The sequence below is a fragment of the Rhinoderma darwinii genome, chromosome 6 (assembly GCF_050947455.1).
Source record: "Rhinoderma darwinii isolate aRhiDar2 chromosome 6, aRhiDar2.hap1, whole genome shotgun sequence".
Lineage (NCBI taxonomy): Eukaryota > Metazoa > Chordata > Amphibia > Anura > Rhinodermatidae > Rhinoderma > Rhinoderma darwinii.
In genome coordinates this window covers 92,267,593-92,291,880 of record NC_134692.1, presented here as the reverse complement: position 1 = coordinate 92,291,880, position 24,288 = coordinate 92,267,593, and the positions used below count along the sequence as shown (strand labels likewise).

General features: G+C 42.1%; 1 protein-coding gene across 4 annotated transcripts in view; it reads right to left on the bottom strand.

Annotated features, from left to right (window-relative positions):
* Nucleotides 1–24,288, bottom strand: part of PGAP1 (post-GPI attachment to proteins inositol deacylase 1) — a 734,955-nt gene that overhangs the window by 501,183 nt on the left and 209,484 nt on the right. For all 4 annotated transcript variants that reach the window (XM_075830035.1, XM_075830037.1, XM_075830034.1 and 1 more), the window contains one exon: nucleotides 12,641–12,746. In XM_075830035.1, the coding sequence (XP_075686150.1) occupies nucleotides 12,641–12,746 (106 nt within the window). The remainder of the gene's footprint in view (nucleotides 1–12,640; nucleotides 12,747–24,288) is intronic.

Below are 24,288 nucleotides of genomic sequence, written 5' to 3'. Positions count from 1 at the left end.
TTGATTAAACTCTCAAAATGGCTAGAAAAAGAGAGCTTTCATGTGAAACTCGACAGTCTATTCTTGTTCTTAGAAATGAAGGCTATTCCATGCGAGAAATTGCCAAGAAACTGAAGATTTCCTACAATGGTGTGTACTACTCCCTTCAGAGGACAGCACAAACAGGCTCTAACCGGAGTAGAAAGAGAAGTGGGAGGCCCCGCTGCACAACTGAGCATCAAGACAAGTACATTAGAGTCTCTAGTTTGAGAAATAGACGCCTCACAGGTCCTCAACTGGCAGCTTCATTAAATAGTACCCGCAAACCGCCAGTGTCAACGTCTACAGTAAAAAGGCGACTCCAGGATGCTGCCCTTCAGGGCAGAGTGGCAAAGAAAAAGCCATATCTGAGACTGGCTAATAAAAGGAAAAGATTAATATGGGCAAAATCACACAGACATTGGACAGAGGAAGATTGGAAAAAAGTGTTATGGACAGACGAATCGAAGTTTGAGGTGTTTGGATCACACAGAAGAACATTTGTGAGACGCAGAACAACTGAAAAGATGCTGGAAGAGTGCCTGACGCCATCTGTCAAGCATGGTGGAGGTAATGTGATGGTCTGGGGTTGCTTTAAGTGCTGGTAAAGTGGGAGATTTGTACAAGGTAAAAGGGATTTTGAATAAGGAAGGCTATCACTCCATTTTGCAACTCCATGCCATACCCTGTGGACAGCGCTTGATTGGAGCCAATTTCATCCTACAACAGGACAATGACCCAAAGCACACCTCCAAATTATGCAAGAACTATTTAGGGAAGAAGCAGGTAGCTGGTATTCTATCTGTAATGGAGTGGCCAGCGCAGTCACCAGATCTCAACCCCATAGAGCTGTTGTTGGAGCAGCTTGACCGTATGGTATGCAAGAAGTGCCCATCACGCCAATCCAACTTGTGGGAGGGGCTTCTGGAAGCATGGGGTGAAATTTCTCCCGATTACCTCAGCAATGCTGTAATTGCTGCAAATGGAGCATTCTTTGACGAAAGCAAAGTTTGAAGGAGAAAATTATTATTTCAAATAAAAATCATTATTTCTAACCTTGTCAATGTCTTGACTATATTTTCTAGTCATTTTGCAACTGATTTGATAAATATAAAAGTGTGAGTTTTCATGGAAAACACAAAATTGTCTGGGTGACCCCAATCTTTTGAACGGTAGTGTATGCAAGCACTATATGGATATCTATTGTATAATTTGCAGTTGAGCATGCTCTGCTGACTCTGGTAGACGCCGTAGAATCAGTGGATCACCAGGGATATTATTTCCAATATGTGTCCAAGACTTGGATTGGTGAGTGGCTCGTATCTCCTCCTTATGAATATTCATGGATTTTGACAATTGACTATTTTGAATGTTTAAATCTATTTATATGGTGGTGTTTTTTCACTTTGCACTTTATCTGATCTATGTATAATATGTATATACAATGGAATATATGTTTTTATTATATGTAAACAATACCATTGTTTTCTTTTGATGTTTTTTGTACTAATGACCACTGATGATGTAACTACAAGTGAAGGGCATAAAACCCTGGTTTGCACATATCACCATTGCTTGAGAAAAGGTCCTGCTGGGAGGACTGAAACGTAGAAATGTTTTCATGGGTTAATAAATCACATTATTTTTTGCAATCTCTGGAGTGCTGCGATCATTTGTCTGTTGAGATATATATAATATATATATAAATACATATATACATACTGTCAGGATTCTGTTGTTGTACTGCAAAATTACCACTAGTGGCCGCTGTTTTACACTTTGAAGAATTGTGCTGCACTTTTACTCCTTACCACTGGAGGCTGCTGTTTTGCCCTTAAGCTTGCCCTTAACCAAGATGGCAAATGTTGCATCGTATGGAACAATCTTGTTTCCTGTTTGGGCCTACTTCAGACCACATGGAACACCAAACAGTGCTTGAGTATTGTGACTTGTTTCCAGTCTCCTGCCCCTGAGAACTGTCTTTGCCAGACTGTTCCTACTTCCTTGCTATTTACTACTACTCGTGTTCCACCCTCTAAGCACTGTTCCTGGGGACGTCTCACCTGGTTCTGCACTGTGCTCCGCTCGCTACTTCTGACATAGGATTCTAGCAGTGTTCGCCAGTATCGTAACACATACACACACACACACACACACACAGTTATTTTTTACATTAACACAGTTCTAGCTCAGCAAATAACGTGAAATGTTTCAAAGGTTCAAAAGTAAGTTAAAAACAAAAATAATATGAATTTGTAAACTCAAGCGCAAAAATAGTCTGAATTTCTGATTTGAACCAAAGGGATTTTTTCACGGAAGACATCAAGGACAGCTGCTCTGCAGCACAGAAAACAAATTATGGCTTGAATTTGGGTTCAACCTATTCCTACTAGTGTCTTAACGTTTGGAGACTACGTTCAAACTCTTTGATTTTCTATAACCAGTGTTGGAACAGACTGCATTACAACAGCCTGTAGGGCAGGATTTGGACAGTTTTGCTCTTCAGGACAGAGCACATTGATATCATAATGGCAAGAAAAAGGCAAACAACAAAATAAGACAGACACAATTAGAACCCTTAGAAGTGTAGGTCTGTCCTACAGAGAAATTTCCAAGAAAGCCAAGGTGGCAGTCAGTGCAGTTTACTATACCATCAAAAGGCATTTGGAAACTGGTGGGAACTCAGAGAAAAAGAGGTCTGGCAGACCGAAGGCCATAACAAAATCAGATGACAAGTTTTTGAGAGTCAACTGTTTGCGTGATCGTCGCCTCACAGCACAAAATCTTCAAGCCCAGCTTAATGAAGCAAAATATAAATATGTTTCCATTTCATCTGAGAAGAGAAAACTTTTGTCTGCAGTTTTGACAGGTCGAGTATCAGTAAGAAAGCCACTGCTAAGATTCAGGGGCGGACATACCGCATGTGCAGCCGGTGCAGCTGCACAAGGGCCCCGCGTGGGAAGGGGGCCCGTTCCTCTGCTGGCCGACTCAGTTCTCAGCTGCGCGATGCTGAGGACTGAGACAGAGGCCCGTGGACCACTGGCGTAGCTATAGGGGTCGCAGCGGTCGCAATTGCGACCGGGCCCCGAAGCCAGGGGGGCCCACGGCCCCCCGCACCACATCAATAAAAAGTTACTATAGTAACTCGGGCCGCGGGCCCCTGTTACTATAGTAACATACTTTACTTACCTTCCTGGTTCCGGATCGCAGCGGAGGTCCTGACGTCAGGCGCTGTGCGCAGCACATGACGTCACAGCGCTATGCGCCGCGCACAGCATCGAGACGACAGAACTCCCGCCGCGGCCGAAGAGGAAGGTAAGATAGCCCTGACTGGCGGGGTCCGACTCCTGGGACCCGCCAATCAGCTGTTTTGAAGGGGCCGCAGCACTCGTACGAGAGCTGCTCCCCTTCATTCCTGTCACTTCATTCCGGTCACACTGTGAATCGGTTTCGGCGATTCACAGTGTGGGCGAGTAGTGAAATGAAGGGGAAGCAGCTCTCGTACGAGTGCTGCGGCCCCTTCAAAACAGCTGATTTGCGGGTCCCGGGCGACACATCAGCTATTGATGGCCTATCCTGAGGATAGGCCATCAATGTTTAGGGACTGCACAACCCCTAAGCCTACGATGTAGCAGGCTTAGGGGGCCCATGAGACAGGATCACAGATTGTGTGATGCTGTCTGCTGGGCCCTGTATCTAAGCCAATCACATGGTAGGCTTAGATACATGGCCCATGCGTGATCCTGTCTGCTGGGCCCTGTATCTAAGCCTACCACACTGTAGGTTTAGATACAGGGCCCCAGCACACAGTAATCTTATACTGTATAAGATTACTGTCTGCTGGACCCTGTATCTAAGCCTACCTTGTGGTAGGCTTAGATACAGGGTCCCACAGACAGTATCACACATGGGCCCTGTATCTAAGCCTTAGGGTATGTGCACAGACACTAATTACGTCCGTAAGTGACGGATGTATTTCGGCCGCAAGTACCGGACCGAACACACTGCAGGGAGCCGGGCTCCTAGCGTCGTACTTATGTACGACGCTAGGAGTCCCTGCCTCGCTGTGGGACAACTGTCCTGTACTGTAATCATGTTTTCAGTACCGGACAGTTGTCCGGCAGCGAGGCAGGGACTCCTAGCGTCGTACATAACTATGATGCTAGGAGCCCGGCTCCCTGCAGTGTGTTCGGTCCGGTACTTGCGGCCGAAATACGTCCGTCAATTCCGGACGTAATTAGTGTGTGTGCACATACCCTAACACATGTGTTACTAATCATTTTTTGTGTGTTTTCTTACAGGTTCGGTCGTTGGACTACGGCGGATTCCAGGACTACTTCGATGACAGCTTTTTTTTTTATTAATAAAATGGTTAATGAGGGTTGTGTTTTTTTTTTTTATTTCAATAAAATATTTTTTCTATGTCTTTGTGGTTTTTTTTAAACTATATTACTACCGCCTTAGTAATGGCCGCCGGCTGATTGACAGCATCCATTGCTAAGGCAGGGCTTAGTGTTAGCCGGTGCAGAGGCTAACACTAACCCCCTTTATTACCCCGGTACCCACCGCCACCAGGGGTGCTGGGAAGAGCCGGGTACGATCCAGTACCTGACCATCTGTAGTGATGGTCGGCCACTGGGGTGGCCGCAGGCTGGTATTATCAGGAGGGGAAAGGCCAGATACAGTGGCCCTTCCTACCCTGGTGATGCTAGGCTGCTGCTGCTTTATTGTATCTGGCTGGTTATGAAAATGGGGGGGACGCCACGTCATTTAAAAAATAATTGGAAAGAACGATGTCGGGTCCCCCCCAATTTTCATAACCAGCCAGATACAACACAGCAGCAGCAGGCAGCATTACAAGGGTGGGAAGGGCCACTGTTTTTGGCCTTCCCCAGCCTAATACTACCAGCCTGCGGCCACCCCGGTGCCTGCCCGTCACTACAGCTGGTCGGGTACTGGTTTGTACCCGGCTCTTCCCAGTACCCCTGGTGGCGGTGGGTACCGGGGTAATAATGGGGGTTAGTGTAGACTCTGCACCGGCTAACATTAAGCCTCGCCTTAGTAATGGAGGTTGTCAATCAGCCAGCGGCCATTACTAAGGCGGTGATAATAAAGTTTAAAAAGATACAAGCACATAGAAATTTTTTTTATTGAAATAAAAACACAACCCTCATTAACCATTTTATTGAGAATAAAAAAAACGCCGTCATTGAAGTCCTCGTATCCGAAGTCCAACAACCGAACCTGTAAAAAAAACACAAACACACAAAAATAATCAGTAACACATAAAGAAGCAAAATTATTATTCTTACCTTTCCTGGGTCCAGCGCTGGAGCCGCAATGTCAGCGAGCTGGGCCCTGTATCTAATCCTATCATGTGTGATACAGTCTGCTGAGCTGTGTATCTAATCCAATCATGTATGATACTGTGCTGGGCCCTATATCTAATCCGATCATGTGTGATACTGTCTGCTGAGCCACTGTATCTAATCCTATCATGTGTGATACTGTCTGCTGAGCCACTGTATCTAATCCTATCATGTGTGGTACTGTCTGCTGAGCCACTGTATCTAATCCTATCATGTGTGGTACTGTCTGCTGAGCCACTGTATCTAATCCTATCATGTGTGATACTGTCTGCTGGGCCACTGTATCTAATCCTATCATGTGTGATACTGTCTGCTGAGCTGTGTATCTAATCCTATCATGTGTGATACTGCCTTCTGAGCCACTGTATCTAATCCTATCATGTGTGATACTGTCTGCTCAGCCACTGTATCTAATCCTATCCATAGTTTATAGGGTCGTAGTGCTATAGATATGCTATGCTGTCTCCTATACACACACTTTTTTTTGGGGCGGACACATATGTATTGGGGCTATTTCCCGGACATTTTAAGCCCTGAGGGTATGTTCACACGGCAGCGTCTGTTACGGCTGAAATTACTGTGCTGTTTTCAGGAGAAAACAGCACCGTAATTTCAGCCGTAATGGCATGTGCAGGCGTCTTTTGCTGCGTCCACTACGGAAGTAATTGAAGCTGGTTTTCCATGGAGTCCATGGAAAACGGCTCCATTTACATCTGAAGAAGTGACAGGCAGTTTTTTACGCGCCGCCTTTCGACAGCGGCGCGTAAAAAAAAATGACCATCGGCACAGAACATCGTAAGACCCATTCAAATGAATGGGCAGATGTTTTCCGACGCTTTTGAGCCGCATTTTCGGATGTAATTCAATGCTAAAACGCCCAAATTACGTCCGTAAATAGTGTGTGTGTGAACCCAGCCTTAGTGACGCCCCGGCTGCTAGTGCTGCATTGTTGGGTCACTTAGGAGACCCAGCGATGCAGCTGAAAGCGGACCGTCGGCCATGAGAAGTTTGCGGGGTGGGGGGGGGGGGGGGGCCCTGGCACATTATCTGCACAGGGGCCTTTTGCAGTCTGTGTCCGCCACTGCTAAGATTGCAAAATAAAAAAACTTGCTTGGGCCAAGCAGCACCTCCAATGGAGTACTGAAGAGTTGAAGAAGGTCTTATGGACTGATTAATCAAAATTTGACATATTTGGTACAGCACGCAGGTTTTTTTACTTCTTCGAGTATGTGCAAGGATGCTTCCTCAGTGTGCGATACCAACTGTCAAACATGGAGAAAGAAGCGTGATGATCTGGGGCTCTTTTTCTGGATCCAAAGCATACAATACCATCTGGTGTACTCCTACTTGGTCAGGGGTTCATATTACAGCAAGACAATGATCCAAAACATAGGTTATGTCAGAACTACCTAACAGGACAAGAAGAAGAAGCAGCTAGGCTTCAAAGAATTTAAATAGCCTGCACAGTCTCCATATTTAAACCCCATTGTGCTTGTTTGGGATGAACTGGAAAGAAGGGTGAAAGCAAAGAAACCTACAAGTGCAGCACATTTGTGGGAACATCTGCAACAATGTTGGGAAGAAATTTCTGAACAATATCTGAACGCAATTGTAGAAAGATTGCCTCGATTGTGTAAAGCTGTTTTATCAGCTAGAGGTGGCTACTTTGAAGAGTTGAAATTTGTTGAAACAAAGTTAACCCATTGTTTGTATTCATCTTAACTTGTTTTTTTCTTATATGTTCTCATTCCAACGCAGATTTGAGACATTAAACTGTGTAATCATCAATAAAAACTGGAAGAATTGAGGTGTTCTAAAACTTTTGACCGGTAGTATGTATGTGTGTATATATATATATATATATATATATATATATATATATATATATATATATATACATATATATATATATATATACATATATATATATATATATATATACATATATATATATATATATATATATATATATATATATATACACATACACAAATACACACAATAAATACGTTAACCCCTTTGAGACCCAGACAGTTTTGGTCTTGTGGAAACACTTTATGTGGTAATGACTTGGGAATGCATTTACTTATCCAAGTGATTCTGAGATTGTTTTCTCGTGACATATTGTACTTTATGTTAGTGAAAAAATTTGATTGATACATTGTAAAAACTGCACCACTTAAAGTATTCAAAAGAAAGTGTCTTAACCTTTTAGGTTTTCCACAGGAATCAAAGCAAAGTAGAGGTGAAATTTACAAATTTAATTTTTTTTCCAGATATTCATTTGTAATACTTTTTTTCTGTAACAAAGAAGGTTTTACACGAGAAATGAAACTCAATACGTATTGCCCAGATTCTGCAGTTTTTAAAAATATCCCAAATGTGGACCTAGTGTGCTAATACACTGAAACACAGGCCTCAGAAGCAAAAAAGAGCACCTGGTGGATTGCAGGCCTTCTTTCTATTAGAAAATATTTTGGGCACCATGTCGGGTTTGAAAAGGTCTTGTGGTGCCAAAATATAGGGAAAACCCCTCAAAAAAAAAAAAAAAACATTTTGGAAACTACACCCCAAAGGAATCTAAGGGTATAGTGAGCATTTTAATCCCACTGTTTTTTTTGCTAAATTTATTTCAATTTGTTTCCAATAAAACATAAGGAGAAAAACCACCCCAACATTTGTAAAGCAATTTCTCCCGACTACGGAAATACCCCATATGTGGTCATAAACTTATGTATAAACACATAGCAGCTCGCAGAAGGGAAGGAGCGCCATTTGATTTTTGGAGCAAAAATTTTTGGGGATTTCAGGCGCCATGTCACATTTGCAAAGCCCCTGAGAGACAATACCAGTGGAAACCCCCAAAATATGACCCCATTTTGGAAACTACACCCCTTATGGAATTTATCTAGGGGTATAATGAGCATTTTTACCCCACAGATATTTTGCAGAATTAATTGTAAGTAGGCCTGTGAAAATGAGAATCGAATTTTTTTTTTTACCATAAATGTAGATTTAGCTTACATTTGTTCATTTTCACAAGGGCTAAAGGAGAAAAGGCACTCCAATATTTGTAAATCAATTTCTCCTGAGCACGGCAATACCCCATATGTGGACATAAATTGCTGTTCGTACCCATGGCAAGGCTTAGAATTGAAAGAGCATTATTTGGCTTTTGGCCATATCCCATTTGCAAAGCCCCTGTGGGACAAAATATGTGGGAACCCTCCAAAAGTGACGCCATTTGGGAAACTAAACCCCTGAAGGAATTTATTGAGGGGTGTAGTGAGCATTTTCATCTCGCTATTTTTTTTGCAGAATTTAGTGTAATTATACTGTGAAACTGATTTTTTAAAAATTTTACAAGGAATAAAGGAGAAAATGCACCCCAACGTTTGAAAAGAAATTTCTCGCGATTACGGCAATACCCCATATGTGCTAATAAACTGCTGTTTGGTCACACGGCTCACATTTGGCTTTTGATGCTCGAGTTTTGCTGGAATAGTTTTTGGGTGTCATGTCGCATTTGCAAAGCCCTTGTGGGACCAAAACAATGCAAACCCACCAAAAGTGGGAAACTAAAGCCCACAAGGAATTTATTGAGTGATATAGTGAGCATTCAGACCCAACGATTTTTTGCTGAATTTAGTGGAAAATGGCAGTGAAAATGAATATTAACATTTTTTACACTAAAATGTTGATTTTTTTTTATTTCCATAAGGGATAAAGGAGAAGCAGCATACCAACATCTGTAAAGCAATTTCTCCTGAGTACGGAAATACCCCACACTTGGTCATAAACTGCTGTTTGGATACACAGCAGGGCTCAGAAAGGCAGGAAAGCTGTTTGGCATGCAGATTTTGCGGATTTGATTTTTGGGCGCCATGTCGCATTTGCAAAACCCTGAGGTACCAGAGTACAGTGGAAGCCCCCACGAAGTGACCCCATTTTAGAAACTACACCCCTCAAGGCATTTGTCATTTGCCTGGATAAATGACAGGGCTCAGAATTGAAGAGCAACATGCGCATTTGAGGCCTATTTTTGTGATTTTCACAGCATTGGCCCACAATTGCAGGGCTCTGAGGTCAAATAGTAAAAAAACAAAAAACAAGTAGTGACCCCTATTTTGGAAAATACACCCTGTAGGGCATATTAAGGGGTGTAGTGAACATTTTGACCCCATGTGTTTTTTTTTTAATTCGAAATTAATGTGCAGCGAATGCAAAGTAAAAATTGCAATTTTCTACTGATATGCCATTTTAGTGTACAATATGTTGTGCCCAGTTTGTGCCACTGAAGACAAATACCTCATAAAATGTTAAGTGGGTTTTCCCGGGTATGGTGATGCCATATATGTGGACGTAAACTGCTGTTCCGGCACACTGTAGTGCTCAGAATGGAGGGAGCTCCATTTGGCTTTTGGAGTGCAGTTTTGCTTTGTAGGAGTTCGGTTTGGGGTTTTACTGGTATTTCAGTTTATAATGTGGGGGCATACGTAAGCTGGGCATAATAAGAGGGTATAATAATGCGGTAAATAATAATTCATAGATGTGTGGCCAGTGTTGAACTGATAAATGGGGCCCAATCTTCTCTGCTTTTGGAACGCTCTGCACATTTTGTGTCGCCATATTTTGAGAGCCAGAGCTTATTTATTGTATCTGCACCGAAACTGTGAGAGGGCTTATTTGTTGCGGGACAATCTGTAGTTTTCATTGGTACATGCAATTCTTATATCACTTTTTATTCCATAATATTGGCAAGCAAGGTTACCAAAAACAAGATATTCTCATAATGTTTTTTTTATATATTTTTTTTTTTTACAGTGTTCAGCGTGGGCTATAAATTACATTTTACGTTATTCTGTGGGTCGATACGATTACGGTGATACCATATGTATATAGTTTTTTTTTGTTTTGTCTTTTTACACAACTCACAATAAAATCACTTTTTTTGAAATATAATTCTTTTTTGGTGATATTCTGAGAGCCATAACTTTTTTATTTTTCATTAAAAAAAAACTGTGGGAGGGCTTGTTTTTTTTTAGTGGGATGAGTTTTAGTTTTTCGTGGTACTATTTTGGAGTACATGCAACTTTTTGATCACTTTTCATTCTATGTTTTGTGAGGGGTGGTGACCAAAAAAAATTGTGATTCTGGCATTGCTTTTTATTTTTTTTCCAGTATGCACCGTGCGGGAAAAATAAAGAGGCTCTGTCACCAGATTATAAATGCCCTATCTCCTACATAATCTGATTGGCGCTGTAATATGAGGCTGACAAATCAGTGTCATACACTTCCCATTGTTCCAGCCCAGCTTCTTTCACTGCACAATCACACTGTGCTGTGGATCATGCTGAGCTGGAACAATGAGAAGTGTATGAAGCTGATTGGTCACTGATTGGTCAGCCTCATACACTTCTTTACAACACCCACTTGGTCAAAAGGAAAAACACGCCCAGTTGGTCTTTAAAGAGGCTCTGTCACCAGATTATCAAATCCCTATCTCCTATTGCATGTGATCGGCGCTGCAATGTAGATAAGTTACGTTTTTTTTTTGTCTTTTTTAAAAACGATCATTTTTGGCTAAATTATGACCAATTTTATATTTATGCAAATGAGCCTTTCTAATGGACAACTGGGCGTGTTTTCTCTTATTTCCAACTGGGCGTGTATTGTGTTTTTAGCAACTGGGCGTGTTTACTTCTTTCACTGCACAATCACACTGTGCTGTGGATCATGCTGGGCTGGAACAATGAGAAGTGCAGGACACTGATTAGTCACTGATTGGTCAGCCTCATACACTTCTTTACAACACCCAGTTGGTAAAAAGTAAAAACACGCCCAGTTGTCCATTGAGAAACTCATTAGCATAAATCTAAACTAGCTCATAACTTGCTCAAAAATTGATCGTTTTTCAAAATAAAAACCACTGCTGTTATCTACATTACAGCGCCAATCACATTATGTAGGAGATAGGGCACTTATAATCTGGTGACAGAGCCTCTTAAGATGATAGTTTTACAGTTTGGGTTGTGATACCAAATATGGGTACTTTTTTAACGTTTTCATTGGTTTCCTGTAACAGACTTATTATAGGAAAAAAGGCAGTTTGTTTTTGTTTTTTTTACTTGAAACTTTTATTTTTACAATTTTATTCTAAATTTATATGAACTTTTTATGTTTTATTACGATTTTGCTGGCCGTCCCACCAAACTAAGTAATAAGGGAAGAAGGGCCTTGGTAAGAGAGGTGACCAAAAAGCCAATGGTCACTCTGGATGAGCTCCAAAGATCATGTGTGCAGATGGAGGAAACTTAAAGAAGGTCAACCATCAATACAGCACTCCACCAATCTCGGCTTTATGGCACAGTGGCCAGAAAGAAGCCTCTCTGCCTGGAGTTTCCAAAAAAGCCCCTGTGAGAAACAAGATTCTGTGTTCTGATGAAAACAAGATTGAACTTGTTGGCCTCAATTCTAAGCGTCAAGTTATGCCCGCGGTAGCTGACCGCCAGCACGTCCCATTTACCGGCAGATGCGACCACATGACTGTATCTTCATGTCACGTCTCCCTCCTCAGAGACGTCGACACACACACAGCTGCAGTGCTCTCCCGTGTCCTGCGCACCGCGCGCTCATTACGGACCTTAAAGGGCCAGCGCGCACTTGTCTAAAGTTTACCAATCAACCCAGTAACACCCTGGACTTTAAAAAAGGCTCTGCCCTTCCTCTCCTTGCCTGAGCGTTGTTTGTATTCCTGTGTTTGTCTATGCAAATGGTCCCTTAGTTGTATCCTGCTCCCAGTGTTCCTGTATCCTGCTTCCCGTATCCTGTTGCGGTGTTTGTTCTTGAGACTAAGCCTATTGTGGGAGTCGTTTATGCCTCATCTGCCACGTCTGTTGCCATCTGCCACGTCTGGTGTTATCCGCTAATTTTGTGCCAGATACCACCGTCCATGACTCGACAGGTCAGAGAAGTTTTCACAGCATAAGAGGACAATATTAGGAAGGAGGTGTTAATGCTATCGCTGAGCAGTGTGTATATATTTTTTCATTTTGCTGAAATGTGCTGATAAAAAAAATAAAAAAATAAAAATATTATATATATATATATATATATATATATACACACACACACACACACACACACACACACACAAATATATACATGAATATACACACATGCGGTTTGAAATGTAAATGATTTCTTGAAGAAGCAAATGAACATTAATATCCAATAAAGCTGAATTGACATACCTGAAACATTTATGGTTGTTTCATATGCCGATTCATATAGTTTTGCTGGGTGTTTAACAAAATGATGTTTTAAGACGGCCATTCTTTTACTGGAATCTTCTATTATCTAAAAAATATAACAAGAAAATGTGTAAATGAAAAGAAAAATTGTAAAGCAGAACAATAGCAAACAAAATGACACTAGTCATTAGATGGAAATACAAGACAAACTAGTTAAGTTGAAGCGGTTGTCCGGGAACAAAAAAAATAAAAATACCTTAATTGCTTTTCTTAGCTCTTTTTTTTATTCTCCCCCTCCTTTTTGAACAGTAAATTTTAAAAAATTGTTGACGTCGCCGGACTGCAATGCCTCTTCATTTTCGGTCACCGGGCATCCTTGAGCCAAGAGCGCGTCCCCGCCAAAAAACAATACCATCTAAACTTGCAGCCTAACTTCTGGCTCCAATGCACCCTCACTCCCACCCACACCATCCATATCACAACCCCCTGGTCTCATGTATCTTATACCTCCCATCCTTACTGTTATGGTATAAATATATGTATAATGTATCTGGGGCCCCAAGGAGTGAAATGTTATAGAGGAGAACATGTGTTACAATAGAATGGGTATTTTAGAAAGGTTAAGAGAGGAAATAGTTTGCAGCTGCTTCTGCCGTCCCTTGAAATTGCGAACAGATGGCGGTCAATCACTTGACCAACCCCCCCCCTAAGCATAAAAGGAAACCTAAGGGAATACCTTGTGTTCCACCAATGAGCTTTATGGGAAAGAAGGATGTAAGGATTGAATATACAGATGACTCATATGTTATGGAATGTTCTTTGTTCTAATGCTATAAAAGCGACCACTACAGTTAAATAAAGACAGAAGGATTTTTACTTTGAGAAACGTCTCAGTGTATCTGTTGCTTCTCCGAGCTCGCCCCCCCCCCCCACCTGATTTGAACCTGCATGGAGATCAAGGCGTAACGTGACTCAAATTGCGATCACAGAAATTGGCGCCCGAAACAGGGACTTGACCAGAAGGACGGCACCCCACCCAGGGGATCTCCCGGGACTAGAGTGGCGACCTCCCGGACGAAGGAACGGGCAGACCACTGCTGCAGCAAGGTAAGAAGACTTAATTCTTACAAACTCTGCTCTGCACCTTCCTGTCTGGTAGGTCACCTTCCCGGTAGTACTCCTGAGGAATAGAGGGGCCACATGAGGGTATTTTTAGTGTAAAAATCTGGTCAAGTCTATATGTAATCCTACCCTCAGGATAAAGTGCCTGATCTCCATGACAGTATTTGTATGAATGTTGTAGAAACCCAGTTTTGTGTCACAAATGCATTTTAGAATAAGGAAATTGTTTTTGGGAAAAAACTTCCGATAATCCGGCAAATTACCAGAAACATGTGTACATGCTTCAGGTGACTACGGGGATTATGATAGGCTAAATTTAAGCCCGGAAATCGAAAATTTTGTGCAATCTGATAATCCGGCAAAATACCGAAAATGTGTGTACAGCATTGAGGTACTTGCAGAGATTATCATGCACTAATTTTCAGCTCAAAATTCCAGAATTTTCTGCTATCTGATAATCCGGCATGTCAAATGAACAGCTTGATTTTACGTTTGCCTTATTATTTGGATTAGGAATATTTGTCATATTACTGTTATGGTGTGGAGGATATCTCCTTGAGTGGTGCTTAAAGTGAATAAGAAGAAAGTAAGCTAGTTATAAAAGGAATTTAATTCTCTGGCCAGAGTAGAAGAAGGTTTAAAAGGGTTTTGAGGGGATAAGTAACTGTCTAAAATAGGTGAGGAAGGAATTCACATATCAGGAAAATTACCCCCTACATAACTTAGGGTCTGCCTATAGGCGACCACTTATAACTAGACAATGGGGAACTGGTGTCCCTATTAAGTACGGAAATTAGAAACTGTCTAAAACAGATGAGAATGGAATTCATCTGTCAGTAGCTAAAATCTGTAACAAGAGAAAGTACGGAAACTAGAAACTGTCTAAAACAGATGAGAATGGAATTCATCTGTCAGTAGCTAGAATCTGTAACAAGAGTACGAGATGGGGAACTTGGTGTCCCTATTACGAGATGAGCACCCACAAGGACTGACAGCCAAACAGGTAGTGGCGGAAAGAGAGGGAAAGGATGTGACAAAAGGAACGAATCAGTTAATGAAGGCATGTGGAATGGGAAAAGCGGGAAGATTAGATCTGGAAAAATGGAATGAATGTTGTGACACAAAACGTGGATGGTTGAAAGATAAAAAGTTACAGGGGAAAGCAGAAGCATGGAGAAAAGTGTCAGAAGAAGTAGTACGAGGAGGTTTCAGGGAAACAGAATGTAAAGATAAGTTTTACTACACTTGTTATAATGAAGGTGGTAAACAAGGAAACGGAATAGCAAGTAGCCCACCGGGGTATGGGGTAGTCACGATGCAGGGACCAGGGGGATGGACGTGTGGAGTGTGTGGTCAGCAGAATGAAGCATGGAGGGATACTTGTTTTGCATGCGGGGCAGCAAGAACAGGAGGGAAAAATCCCCTAGGGATATATCCAGTGGTACCAAAAATGAGTAGCACAAACCCCTTTGCCCCCTCACCTCAACAAGTACCAGAACCATATAAACAAACAATAGGGTTGGCCCCTGTAGTGTTGGCAGGAATAACCCCAGTAACAGGAGGAGCCGAGGGCTCAACGGATGACAGAGTAGAAACTAGAGCGTATAGAGAGAAAAAGGGAAAAAGAGGAGGCAGAAGAGAAAGAGGAAAGGGAAAGACATCAGCGTAATATGAATCAGGCAGAAGCAGCAAGGAAGCTTCCCGAGTCAAAAGATACGACGCAAGCATTAGAAAACGTGGGAAAAAGGTTACAAGTATTGACAGACCTATTTGCGACTGAAGCTGACAAAAATTTCAATAAAGGTAGAGAACATAAATATAAGCCATGGAACCCTAGGGATGCGTTGACTTTAGTTCAGAAAGCCCCTGACCCGGAGACAGAGCCTGTCCCTTTTTGGAGATATATAGAACAAATTCAGAAAATGTATTCAGCAACATGGGAAGACTTAGTGCAGCTCATACATACCAAAATGGGAATCTATAGCTCTACTGTCATGGATGATTTAGTTCCCCCGGTAGGAGGGAATTGGGCTCAGACGGAGCCATCAGGACAGGACATGGTAAATCAATTGAAAGAATGGGCAGTGAAAAAGCAGGCAGAGCTAGGACTTAACCTGACAGACCTTACGCAAGAGGGAAGTGAAACAGTGGAGAAATTTTATGCTAGACTTCAGACAAGCTGGAAAAATATGGGATACAGAAGAGATAACCAACTAGATACTAGACTACTGACAAACTGTTTTGTAGACGGGCTAAAACGACACATAAAAGACGCATTGTTAGTAGCTAGACCTGAGTACCGAAGTTTGGCCCCAGGAGACCTGTTAAAAATAGCACAAGGTATAGAGCAGGGTCAAAAAGCACAAGGACAAAGAAAGAAACAAGTTGTTGGTGCTGGAGTATACCAGCATCAGTACCAGCAACAGGCACAAAGGCCATTACGGAGGGATATAACTTGTTATAATTGTCAGGAGCAAGGACACATAGCCAGGAACTGTAGAGGTCCAAAACGTCCACGACAGTTCCCGCAAGTGGAGGGCGCGCAGCCTACGGCACCTCCACAGACACGACAAATGCAGCCATACCAGGCATAGGACAGTGGCAATCCCGAGGAAGGGGCAGTAACACAGATACAAGTAGTTTCCTTAGGCCCCGCCCCTACGGTCCCGTTAAAGATATACGGAGGTCCCTCCATACCCTTCCTTATAGATACGGGAGCAGCCATGACTGTCATCAAAACCCAATTACTTCCTTCCGAGATGTTGTCCCCAGATTATCAAGAATGTGTGGGTGTGGGAGGAGTTGTGGTGAAAAATCAAATAAGTAAACCTGTCACACTCCAGTTTGGACCACACAGCTCGCTCGTTACTAGGTTGGTCACTTGTGATACTACTCCCGCTTGCTTGCTTGGTGCTGACCTGTTACAAAAATTACAGGCCACCATCGAGTATTTGCCAGATGGGACGGTAAAACTATGTGGCCAGCTGAATGAGGAGGAGTTGTGTTTGGTAGCGGCTTGTGACACCAATCCATGGAGTACCTCTACGCAAGCATACGTCCAAGCATATACTCCCACAGAGCAAGAACAATGTTTGAAATATGTACCACACAAGTTGTGGTCAAAAAGTCCTACAGATGTAGGCATACTGCCAGTACCCCTGGTAGAGGTCAAACTGAAACCCAATCATCCACTACCTCAAAAGAAACAATACCCCCTCAGTCAAGCCCAATCAGATGCTATAACCAGTAGCATCAGGGACTTCCTACAAGCAGGAGTACTAAGGGAAATAGTGTCCCCATGTAACACTCCCTTATACCCTGTTAAAAAGAAATCAGAAAAAGGCCAACCTACAAAGTATAGGATGGTCCAAGACCTGAGGGCAGTAAATGCGGCAACAGTTTTTAACACACCGATAGTGCCAAATCCCCATGTATTATTGGCTCAGATCCCAGCAGCATCTTCGCATTTCACGGTGGTGGATCTGGCAAACGCCTTCTTCTCAGTCCCATTGCACCCAGATAGTCAGTATCTTTTTGCTTTCACACATGAGGGAAAACAGTATGCATGGACTGTTTTGCCCCAGGGAGCACATAACTCTCCAAGTACCTATACGGCCGCAATGCAGTCGGTACTTGCAGAATGGGTGCCTCCCGAGGAAATAGTATTATTACAGTATGTTGATGATCTACTCCTTTGCTGTCCCTCCCAACAAGAGTGCGCAGAGGCTTCTGTGTCACTCCTCACGTTCCTAGCTAACCATGGCTGCAAAGCATCAAAAGACAAGTTGCAGTTTTGTTGCACACAAGTGGTATTTTTAGGACACTGTGTAGCACAAGGCACGAGGCATCTCACACACAGCAGAGTAGAAACTATTGTACAAATACCAGTTCCAAAATCTTTAAATGCTTTACGTACATTTTTAGGTTTAGTCTCTTACTGCAGGCCCTGGATCAGATCAGCATCGATCCTCATGCAGCCCCTGTATGATTGCCTAAAAAGTCAGCCATTCGGACTCACCCCAGAAGCTGAAGAGAATTTTCATAGCCTTAAATTAGTAGTACAAACAGCTCCAGCCCTTGGTACTCCAGACTATGACAAACCCTTCAGGTTGTACTGTACTGAACAAAATGGACATGCCACTGCAGTTCTCACACAAAGTCATGGACCACAGCAGCGCCCGGTAGCATATTATTCAGCTAGACTAGACCCTGTGGCCCGAGGTTCCCCATCATGTGTGAGAGCTATCATTGCTGTAAATTCAATGTTAAACAAGGCCTCAGATTTGGTCCTGGCATTTCCAGTCCAAGTGTTTGCACCACATGATATTACTGCTATTCTAACTCGAGTACAACCTAAGCATTTGTCAACTGCAAGACATTTGAGATTAACCTGTGCTCTTCTTCTTCCTGAGCAGGTTACTTTACACCGCTGTACTACATTGAACCCAGCTACCTTACTGCCTTTGGAGCAAGGGGGAGAAGACGTAGGTAAAGTATGGTCACAATTTTTGCCTGAAACTGATGAACATGATTGTATGGCCCTTATGGCCCAGGAAACAGTGGGGTTCGCACATGTAAAAGATACCCCACTCCAAAACCCAGACCTAATACTCTTTGTGGATGGTTCAAGGTATTGTGTAGAAGGATCTTTTCTTACAGGATATGCAGTAACCACCGAAGATGTAGTCCTAGAAGCAGCCTCCTTACCAGCGTCCCGCTCAGCACAAGAAGCGGAGCTTAAGGCCCTGGCAGTAGCATGCCAACATGCAGAAGGAAAGACAGCAAATATATACACTGACTCTCGATATGCTTTTGGGATTGCACACGATTATGGCCCCATATGGAGGGCAAGACAATTTTTGACCTCTGCAGGTACACCTGTAAAGAATGCAGACTTTGTAAAATACTTGATGGAGACCCTGATGTTACCCACTGAGGTAGCAGTAATAAAGATAAAAGCTCACACTACGGCCAACACACCAGAAGCAAGGGGAAATGCCCTGGCAGACGAAGCGGCAAAGCAAGCAGCACAGAAGCTACCCGTGTTAGCAGCCGTATGTCAGATAAACGATCCAGAGGAAACAAGACCAGCTGTAAGCCCGGAACTACTGCAAAAACTTCAAGGACAAGCAACAGAAGAAGAAAAAGACAAGTGGACGGCCCAAGGAGGAACGCTACGAAAAGATGGCCTCTGGCAGTGCCAGAATAAACCGTGCCTGCCTAAGACAATGTTCCCAATGATGGCCCAAATAACACATGGAGCGACTCACCAATCAAAAACGGCAATGATGGACTTGGTAAACAAGGTGTGGTATGCTCCAGGGTTTAGTGTGATGGCCAGCAGTTTTACACAAGGATGCATGATCTGTGCAACACATAATATTGGAAGAACTGTAAAAGTACCACAGAAGCACACACCCAGACCTATATATCCGTTCCAGGGACTGCAGATAGACTATATTCAATTACCAAAAGTCGGTACCTATGAGTATGTGCTTGTTTGTATTGATCTCTTTTCAGGATGGCCAGAAGCTTTTCCAGTAACCAAAGCTACAGCCGTAGCCACAGCAAAGAAACTGATCAACGAGGTGGTGTGCAGATATGGAGTTCCAGAGATGATCGAGAGCGACAGAGGAACTCATTTTACGGGTGAAATCATGAACCATGTGTTGTCAGCTCTAGGCATAAGTCAAGCCCTACATACACCATACCATCCACAAAGTAGTGGGAAGGTTGAGAGACTAAATGGGACTCTCAAATTGAAAATCCAAAAAGCAATGGTAGAAACCGGGAAACCATGGACCGAGTGTCTACCATTAGCCTTGTTCTCAGTAAGATACACGCCCACAAAAAGAACAGGTCTCAGCCCATATGAGATCTTATTTGGGTCGGCTCCCAGATTAGGATGTTATTTTCCACAGGTGCTCCAAATGCAGTATGGTAGACTAACAGATTATGTATCAACCCTGAACAAACAATTGACCAAGGTGCATGCACAAGTTTTTGCATCCATTCCAGATCCCGATTCAGTTGAAGGGACGCATAAGCTGGAACCGGGAGATTGGGTGGTCGTTAAGAGACACGTGAGGAAAAGTCTAGACCCAAGATTTGACGGACCGTTTCAAGTCCTACTCACAACAAGCACCTCTGTAAAGCTCGAAGGAAAGACAAGTTGGATTCACGCCAGCCATTGCAAAAAAATTACAGTACAAACGAAAGAAGACTCTAAAGAAGATGTTTAGAATTTTTATGTGGATGTTGGGAATTCTAATCTTGAAAGAAATTGCCCCCCATACACCGTCGGAATTAACACGACCTCCTCAGGATTGTGGAAGTTTTAAAGCAGGATGGTTACAGAAGAGCAACCAAACGGAACACGGTAACTTTACGTGTGCACCTTCCCCTCCGGAAAAAGCGAACGGGAGTAGTTTTTGCACTATTGCCAATATTTCTATCTCTGCACCAGCCTTATGTCAAAATGGACCCCCAGATTCACGGATGTTGTATGTAAGAATACCCAAAGATGGTGATAATATAACTATGAAATTAAAAGGGTATCTTGATTGTTATCAGATACCAAAAGGAACATTTATGCAGGAACAGCGACAGGTAGGGTTTCTGATGAAATATGATGCCCCAAGAAATACGGACAGATGGAGGTTCTACAATGAAACACAATACAAATATCCAAAATTGGCTGATACTTTCTCTATTGATCGAAATATGTTTGGACTTTGGTGCACCAATAACACCAAGATCGAAAATAGAACTACCTATGTGTTATGTGTTGAATTTTTACACGATGGCCACAAACCAAATGTTACTGAACAGAATTTAGAAAGAATACCACATACATGTAAGAGTGCTGTAACCCAACAGCAGAAAGAGAATGTACACTTCAATATTTCCTTCCCTGAATCCCCCAGCTGTCATAGACAAAAAAGAGAATGGTATGACACGCTATTAGGAGGGGTAGGAACGGGATTAGGAGTATTGAATGGTATACAGTTAGAAACAGTTATGAACAAATTAAACTCAGTGGGAGACGACACATCTACTGCATTAAGGATAGGTGCCTCATGGTTACCTACTACCTTTGCCATACAACAGAAAGGGTTAACTATAGATGAACTGTTTTTAAATGTTTTTAATGAAAGTATGCTAACCGAATATAGAACATTACAGAATGTATCAACTTTTGTAAATTGGACAGTATGTACGCTTAAAACGATGTGGCAACAAGAACAGATGAATAATTTTAAGAATAAATTGTTTAGTAGTCATGTTAGGCAATGGACAGACATTTTGCCCATAGGAGAGAGAAATGATACGTGGTTATTGTTCCAGCCTGAGTATACTGAGTGTACACCTAAATGGTGCGCAGGAAGACTAATAGCATTTCATGTGAAAAATCCTACTCTATTATGCAAATTTATTGTTATGCCAATGGTAATGATTGATCCGGTGACATTATTAGGACAATATTGGATGCCAGAAATAAAAGGAACACACATAGACTCTCAAAATAAGACAAGGAATATAGATTTGTGCCAGTTAACAGAGCAAGGATATGTATGTAATCAACAGTCAGGGATATATGAACCCTGTCTAATGCAGCACCAGGATAATGTATGCGCACTCACTATAATCCCAGAAGCTAACCTACAGGTTTATATTGAAGTAGGTCCACAGCATGTATGTTTAATAACTAACAACAAGCAGACCCTTAGCCAGTTTAATCTCATAGGACCATTTTCAGGATGTCTATACAATGTGACGCATTTGACTTGGGGGAACCAAACTATAGTGTTCCTGCCTACTTTAGAAGAAATAATGTCCACTGTATGGGTACCTGAACCTTTGCCCTATGGAAATTTTAGTTTGCCACTGGAAGAGTTAAAACAAGTGTTACAAAAGTCTAAAGACGTAAAGAAATTGATAGCAGCCCATAATGTAACTCTAAGTAAAGTGAAAGTATTGGCTACAATAGCAGCTAAGGAAGTAATAAATTTATCGTCAGCAATAAAAGATGCCAGTGCCCATCACTGGTATGACATATTTACAGGATTTTCCCCCACTGCCACTAAGATACTGCATGTGTTATTCCAACCCTTGATATGTTTCATAATATTGTTTATATTGCTTACATGTTTCAATTGTTATGCATTTTGCAAGATAAGGGAAGCATTCAATCAGAGGCCTATACATTATGATGAAAGAGTGTTGTGAGATTACCCCACCTACATACCTGTGTGAATCAAGTGAAGAAATGGATCGAAGCCTTGCTATCAGGAGATAGAAGTAGCATTGGAATTTAGGTGTTGGTAAAATCACAAAAGGAGGGATTGTTATGGTATAAATATATGTATAATGTATCTGGGGCCCCAAGGAGTGAAATGTTATAGAGGAGAACATGTGTTACAATAGAATGGGTATTTTAGAAAGGTTAAGAGAGGAAATAGTTTGCAGCTGCTTCTGCCGTCCCTTGAAATTGCGAACAGATGGCGGTCAATCACTTGACCAACCCCCCCCTAAGCATAAAAGGAAACCTAAGGGAATACCTTGTGTTCCACCAATGAGCTTTATGGGAAAGAAGGATGTAAGGATTGAATATACAGATGACTCATATGTTATGGAATGTTCTTTGTTCTAATGCTATAAAAGCGACCACTACAGTTAAATAAAGACAGAAGGATTTTTACTTTGAGAAACGTCTCAGTGTATCTGTTGCTTCTCCGAGCTCGCCCCCCCCCCCACCTGATTTGAACCTGCATGGAGATCAAGGCGTAACGTGACTCAAATTGCGATCACATTACTTTCCCCATCGCTACACGTCCTATTTGTATATCTATTCTCCCTCCCACCTCCAGGAAAATTATACGTATGGTGTACAGCGTTTCTCTGCGCCCTGTACACCGTACGTAGAAATTTCCTGGCTCCTTTACAGGTTCGTTACATCACTATCTGCCACTAGACCGTTCAAGCATTCTCCCTGCCTCCATCTGTTCCTCAGTCTCCCTATTCACACCCCATAACTCCCTCCCCATATTATATAATCTCCCTGCCCCAACAAACCAGATACAAACACTTTATTTACATGATGTGTTACTTTTGTTTAAAAGTTTTGCCCACTTTATGCTTTAAGCTTAAATGTTCATGGGACTCCTATGACCACTGATGTGCTGTGTAAATGCATAATGTAGTGAACAAAAGAGCTGTGGTCACATGATTACGTGATGCAGCAGAGGAGAAGCAATGATATTGGGTGAGGGATCAACAGTGTAGGGGAAAGAAGCCAATAAAGGGACGGAAAGAATACGCAAGAGTGGCGGGCTTTCATTAGCAAGTCCTCCCGTCAGTCGTGACGAGTGACTAGCCCTCTAGCATGACTAGGTCTATGAAGTACCGAAACAGGAGTTGGTGATGAGTGTTTAGCGTGCACTCACCCGTGTCAACACAGTGATTGGAATGCAAGAAGTATAAAACTTTGTGCCCTGCGGCGCGCTTCCAAGGAGGGATGGAAGCGGCCAGAATTGAAAGAGGAAACCATATTGTTAAGTTAAACTAGTATGAAGTTCGCATACCATGGTAGATCATTTTTATTCCCCCGGAAAACTGTCTATTTTAATGAATTCCTAAATCAAAGATGACATTTCACAGCTGTAAAGCTCTGTTCACACCACGTTATGCTGTATGTGCAGGACAAAGTGTAAGGCATACCGTTACAAATGTAATCAATATTCACCCATTTAAAAAAAAATAAGAATGTTTTTCTGCGGTGGCTGATCGTATAGGAATGCTAAGCAGCTTTCCTAAGCAGAAACAAAAACAAGGTATACAGACATTTACCTGCCAACTGCATATGCTAAACTTGCAGAACAGATGCTTAACTTCCTTAGTAACGTCTAATTGACTGCTAGTCAGGAGAATCGTCCTTTAGTGGCACATGATTTTTTAGCAAATTGCCGTGAATCTCAGCTACACTGTGTGGAAATCTTTACAGGTAAAACAGGAAAACAAAAAGAGAAATGAATTCAAATTGACAACTAAAATGGCCACCACAATAGAATAGAGAAACGGCAATATATTGAAGTAAAAATATATAATTTGATTTATAGATTCCTCATTTACAGAAAGTAGACACTTGGCACATTGTGAAAATGCCACCCAGCACATTATGCATTGAATGAAATTTTTTTAGATGGCACATTTGCTGCAGGAATTTCTGCAACTGAAAATCTGTTCCATTTATCTGAATGAGGTTTTTAACCCCTTAACCTCTTCCCGCACTGCGCCGCAACTGTACGGTCTGGAGAGGGCTTACTGCCCGCACCAGGACGTACAGTTGCGAAGCGGTTCCCGGCGCACACTTTCTTTTTTTTTTTTTAAAACATCATTTTTATTAACAGTTTTCACATTTTCTTTACAAACATTTCACGCAAAGGTTGCATCATGAGTGTGCAGCACTCAACTGTCAATGAATTAACCTTGAATTAAATTCAACATAACATAACATACAAACATGG